Source organism: Notothenia rossii, assembly GCF_949606895.1.
Source record: "Notothenia rossii genome assembly, chromosome: 1".
Classification (NCBI taxonomy): Eukaryota; Metazoa; Chordata; class Actinopteri; order Perciformes; family Nototheniidae; genus Notothenia; species Notothenia rossii.
This window is the reverse complement of record NC_136912.1, coordinates 4,551,465-4,557,630: the sequence shown is the minus strand read 5'-3', so window position 1 is coordinate 4,557,630 and position 6,166 is coordinate 4,551,465. Positions and strand designations below refer to the sequence as shown.

General features: G+C 40.3%; 1 protein-coding gene across 1 annotated transcript; it reads left to right on the top strand.

The window, feature by feature from the left end:
• Positions 1 to 1,083: 1,083 nt before the first annotated feature.
• LOC307045227 (uncharacterized protein) lies at positions 1,084 to 4,248 on the top strand (the record flags this gene model as incomplete). Its single annotated transcript, XM_079690753.1, has 5 exons — positions 1,084 to 1,096; positions 1,534 to 1,615; positions 1,701 to 1,761; positions 3,083 to 3,219; positions 3,314 to 4,248. The coding sequence occupies 5 exons, from the start codon at positions 1,084 to 1,086 to the stop codon at positions 3,378 to 3,380; spliced, it is 360 nt and encodes a 119-aa protein (XP_079546879.1). The 3' UTR covers positions 3,381 to 4,248.
• Positions 4,249 to 6,166: the final 1,918 nt, after the last annotated feature.

The window sequence follows — 6,166 nt, the reverse complement described above, 5'->3', positions numbered from 1 at the left end:
GTTCAATAATGTAGATACTCTTTGAGCTAATCTAGTGAGCAACACATTCTAAATATTTACTGTTCACACTTCTCCTCCAGATGCTCCAAAGCTCCCCTCTGTGTCAGTGAGTCCCTCTGCTGAGATAGAGGAGGGCAGCTCAGTGACTCTGAACTGTAGCAGTGATGCTAACCCATCAGCTACATACACCTGGTACAAGAAGAATGGAAATCCTAACGTTCCTCTTCTCAATGAAGGACGACAGCTTGTCTTCAGCTCCATCCAGTCCTCTGACTCTGGACAGTATTTCTGTAGAGCTGAGAACTCGCTGGGGGAGAAGACATCTAAAGACATATTTGTTGATGTGAAATGTGAGTGAAACATTGTTTTAAAGCTTTAATCTGTCCTTCCTTTGCTGGAGAATATTTCACTGATCTTTACTTCTTCCTTCAGCTCTATAGCTTTACATTCACAGTCTGCTGTAATGCTCTTAATAGCTTAAGGTGATCTTAAGATACTTAACACTTTTCTTTGGACATCTATTGACAATCATTTCCCAAAAATGTATCAATTAATCCAAAATGCAACATCTGAGGAAGCCATGTAAATATTTAAAACGTCCTGATGTGAATGACCCGGGTCTCTCTGAATCTCCAGATCCTCCAAAGCTCCCCTCTGTGTCAGTGAGACCCTCTGCTGAGATAAAGGAGGGCAGTTCAGTGACTCTGACCTGTAGCAGTGATGCTAACCCAGCAGCTAACTACACCTGGTACAAGGAGGATGAAGACTCTCCAAAAGCTTCAGGACAGATCTTCAACATCACTGACTTCAGAGCTGAACACAGTGGGAGTTATTCCTGTGGAGCCCAGAACAAGTTAGGACGTAGTAACTCCACCTTACATCTGACTGTTGGAACAGGTAATTGTTATGCATTCATCTCCTACCACACGCTTATCAGCTTGTGTGTTTTCAGTCACATAGGAGGCAGAACAAAGTCTGTGTGATGCAGTTTTCTTCCTTGATGTGGGAAAGGGTGTAAGAAAGTTTTATTTCTGTTACATTACAACAGGCTCATTTAATTGTATTATTCCCGTGTTTCAACGAATGTTGGGGTTACGTTAAGCACACCCAATGTGAATAAAGGGTTCTTCTTGCCTACATAAGAAAAGTAAGGTAAATCCAAGGTCTGTGCAGTGCCCATTTATTGGGACACTAGATGCTAATTTCACTGTTTGAAGATGAAAGAGTCCTTTTCGATAGCCCTTGATCACCAGTGGGCCTAAAACTGATAAGACCTCAGTAATGCAGGTATCTGTATTCAAAATTAAGTTGATGATTAAGGGCACATTAAGGACTTTCTGGATGCAACTGAGCAGGAGAAAGTTTGGAGACAAACCCTAGACTTACTGGGCTGGTTAGCTGTCCAGCTGCTCTGGGAGCACCAGGAGACTCAAAGGGAAGGAAAAACAGTATTCACGTCGGAGTAAAAAGTATCCCCATTAGAGAAACACTGCTGTATTAACTGTCTGTTCTCTGTTGATCTCTGTTTCCCAGTATCATGGAATCTACTACCTTTGGTAACAATCCCTGTTGTTCTCCTGGCTGTCATATCTCTCTCTGTCTTCCTGTGGATCAGGTGAGCAGATCTGTTCAACTTAATCGTTGTTTGTTAAATCATTGAAAATGTGTTTGTTAGAAATGTATCACTTTTTTGTAACCAGAAAAAAGAGGGCTTCCAGGGACTCTGCTGAGTCTGAAGAGAGACCGGAACACACAGAAGAGGTGAGAATATGTTTATAACAGATACTGTTTATCTAGTCCTAAAAAATCTGTTCTATTGATAATGTCTTGAAACGTCCTTAATCTTTTCTGTCATACAGCATGATGTTGATGAAGCAGGGATAATTCTTCCATCAAACCACATTTGAGTTTTCTGTCCTGGCTGCAATCCTTTGAAAAACTATAAACCAAATAACATTCAAATGTACAGCTGATCCCAATGTCAGACAACAATATGTCCAAATGAGCAGTCACAGGTCAGGGTGCTCTGCTGTTTCACGAGTTGTCCTCCAGGTGTCAGTACTGGGTCCACTCTTGTTCATCATCTACCTCCTTCACCACGATGTCCACTTTCACTGCTATGCCAACCTCTCCATGCCACAAACCTTCACTTCAAGGGGGGGGGGGGGGGCACGCACACTTATGGAGCATTTTTTATTATCACTGTTCTAGCAAAGTGATTTTTCTTATTGTTTTTAAAGAAATGCTCACGCTCATATTGATGTATTTTAATAAATGTTAACTTGGCCCATTACGTGACTATTTGTGTAGGGGGGGGGGGCTGACTTTTTTTTTTCTCCACAAGGGGGTCCTGAAAGAAAAAGTTTGAGAACCACTGCCCTAACCTAATCATTGATTGCTTCTCTGTACCTTTCTCCAGTCAAGTCAAAAGCCTTGGTGTCACCTTAGAACCACCCTCTCTTCTGCACCTAACATAAGAAACATCACCCAGACTTCATTCTTCCACCTACACAACATTTCCAGACTCCCTCCATCCCTCTCTAGATTAAGTCTTAGTCCATGCATTTGTCACATCCTGTATTGACTATTGCAAGGGTTCCCTCTCCGGTCTGTCCACCAATCTCTTCCACAAGCTCCAAATCATTCAGAACTGGGATCATTACCCGCACAGAGTGCTCTGACCACATCATCCCCCTTCTCAAGCAGCTACACTGGCTCCCTCTTCAATACCAACATTGACTAATAAAACCTTCTGCTCACCTACAAAGCCCTCCACAGCCTCCCCACCAACCATCTCACTGACCTCTTTCACATGAGTATACCCCCTCCTGCTCCTTCCACTCATCCTCAGTTGATTATCTAACCATCCCCACTTATCACCAACCATTCTGTACGCTGTGATGAAATGCTGCTGACCCTGTCCCCCTTGTGTTTATTATTAAAAATATCTCTTTTTATGTTTGCCCTGTTTGTGTTTGGTTCTGGATTTGCTGTTTTTCTTCTTTGATAATTTGTTTTATGCATTGAAAGGTGTCCTACAAGGCACCTCCAAATAAAAAGTATTATTTTTTTTATTGTCTAGTATGCCACCGTCCACTTTTCCAACAACCGAGCGAATCCTCTTTACTCCAACATGAGAGAAGCTCAACAACTCAGACAGACGGAGCCACAGGAAGTCACGGAGTACGCTGACATCAAGTTCAGCAGTGCTGCCCCGAGGTGAGCAGCTCCTCACACAGGAACATTATTCATACATCGTTTAATTCCTTTTGCATTATTATTACCACTAAGAAATACATCATTGATCTCTCAGGACCAGAGGTCAGGACTCTGGAGAGGATCCAGCTGCATTGTACAGCACGGTCAACAAATCCAGATAAACACAGCAGGCGTTGACTTTGAAGGATGATACTTCCGTTTTTTACAATCACATTCTATCTACACAGGGTAATGTGGATTTTATAAATACATGTCTCAGGGTGGACGTCTCCAAGAATGAGGCAATGAGTTTTCAGCCTAGTTTTTATTAATCTGAATGGCTCAAATGTAAAGGATTTGTTAAGTATTTCACAACTTAATGTAATAAATTGTATATATTTATTTTGTAACGTGATTTTTGCCAAAATAAATTACAAAAAGTAGAGATGCTGCAACAAGAGATCTGATCCCTAACTGCTGGCTTGTTGGAAAATGTAGATTTTACTAAAGAGTTATAATTTACTGATAACAAACCATTTCCATTGTTTTGTACATGTATCAACTTTCTTTATATAATATTTTTCTTTACAATGTTCTTCTTCTAGTCTACACTGAAATATCAACAACTACTTTTTTGTGTTATTTTTTTATCCATTCCAAAATAAATGTTGTTTTTGAAAAGCACGTTGGGATATTGGAGAGGAACATGCGTTTGCTGATGTAGTTGCAGTTTCATTGTGCTGCCACTAGGTTTCAGTAAAGAGCCGTATTTCACTGATGGAAAACCATTACCAAGAGCCTGTACAGTACATTTATCTTTGGTGTGTGTACGGCCTTAATGTTCACACATTCTTATTCTGACATCTTTTTATGTAAATATAAAAGTTCCATTATCACCAATTGAAATAGTTAATTTCTTTGTTACTCTTTAAGTTCATAACCATCACAACTTGCTGCATTTGTCTATTTTGCTTTGTTGTTACACCTGTTATTCTGACCCTAGTCTTTTGTTCTGTACTTCATGTGTTTACCTTTCTCTCGTTCTGTTCTGTTCTGGTTTGAGTTAATCAAGAAAGGTTGACATTTACATAACTCTTGTCCACACTAATGCTAATGATAGCATGAGTGTCACTAATCTGTCGTTTCAAAATAGAATAATTGCACGTGTTCACTTGAAATAAAAACACTGGAAACAATATTAAACAAAACAAGCTGCAGTGATGAAAGTGCAGAGTTTGTGAGGATACATCAGAAGGTATAAAGAACACAGTGAAGGGAGACTGTCACACTGAGAGAGAGAAGTGTGTGAGTGAGAGAAGTAAGTGTGTGAGAGCAGTGTGTGAGTGAGTGTGTGACCACAGCACAGCCACAGTCCTGCTCTTCACAGACAGAAACACTGATAGCTAACCTTCAGCTCGTGCTGCTTGTTGTAGTTTGGTTTGAGTTTGGCTTGAATGAATATTATAAAATGTAAAACCCAAGCTAAACCTCAATGAACAAATGTTGAGATGTGACTTTCTGTACACATTATGAAACTGTCCAGGCAGTTTCATAATAATATCAAGTGATGTTCATTTGCATTAGTAGTTTGTGTAATTTGCATTGTTGAGATTTATTCACTGAACATGGTTTTAGATCTTGAAGTTTGGCTGCTTTTATAATAAAGGAAGAAATTAGGATGTGTGTTCTCTTGTCAGTGAGGAGAGGTGCTCTGTTTACCACAAACTGGTCTCTCTCTGCAGAACAACAAACCATGTAAAGCAATAATGTGAAGAGGAAGGAAGTGGTGTTTTAAACCCCCTGCTTTCTGTCAGCTTTCTACCTTCAAGCCCACAGGGGGACGTTAAGGTTTGTGATAACTCCCTTTATTTTAATGTATAGAAGGTTTTACTTGTGTACATCAATCTTCTTCTTTATTTAATGTCACTGAAGCCACACGGAGACGAGAGGAGCAGCTATGAGTTTAACAGCGAGTGGATTTGTTGTCGTCCTTCTCTCTATGCCAGGTAATGTACATCCACATATTTTGTTGTCCACATTATATTTAGCTTTTCTAAACACTTTGACACTTTACAAAACATTCCATACAAGCATAGAGCAAAAATACACAGGCATATATTAGTGACCAAACAAGATGCAATTAAATTAATTTGGAGAAAATACAAAGAGACAACAGAAAGAAACGGAAATTAACCCAACAATCTACTTAATATTGAACTAAATAAACAAAACAAGCTTAACTCAACAGGGTCAATGAAATAACTAATCATAAACAGAAATTAATCGAACAGTCCACTATAACAATGTTTAAAATGTGGTCATGTAGTGTAATGCACAGTGACACAAAGAGGCAATACAGACGATGCAGGCCAAGAGCAACACCCGCCAGGCAGCAGTGTATCGGTGAAGCACAGACGTTGAGGCAAAACAGCCGTCTTTCTGTATTAGGCTTCCAGCGCAGGTGATGTTACGATAATAATACTACATTCATATTATTCAGGAAGGATGAGACAAGCAAAAAGCGTACCTACCGATCAGACTAAGTTAAGACACACAGCAGGAGAGCTTCGTTCAGCAGCAGCAGCAGATATGGGCTGCAGGATCCCTGCAAGGGTCTCCAACCAGCAATAAACATTTAGTATGTATGCTACTTGTCATGCTAAGCATACAACAAACGGCAACTAACGCAAACTCACCGGTGCCAGCGGAGAATGCACTAAACGGAACCCGGAAGTGGCCTTCGTGCCAAAGAGCAAGAGGGAGCAAGAGCGACACTGAACCCTCTTTAGAAAGGTTGCCCCGTGTTGATAGGGCTGAACAGTTTATCATGCTACTTTGAGATAACGACGAAAAACGAAATTTAAATGTGCCAAAACAATCAGTGAATATGAAACTGTACATGTTTCCGGGTCCTGATTCAGTATCTGATGTTTCACTGTCCTCTACTGGGGGATCTTAAGTGAGACAC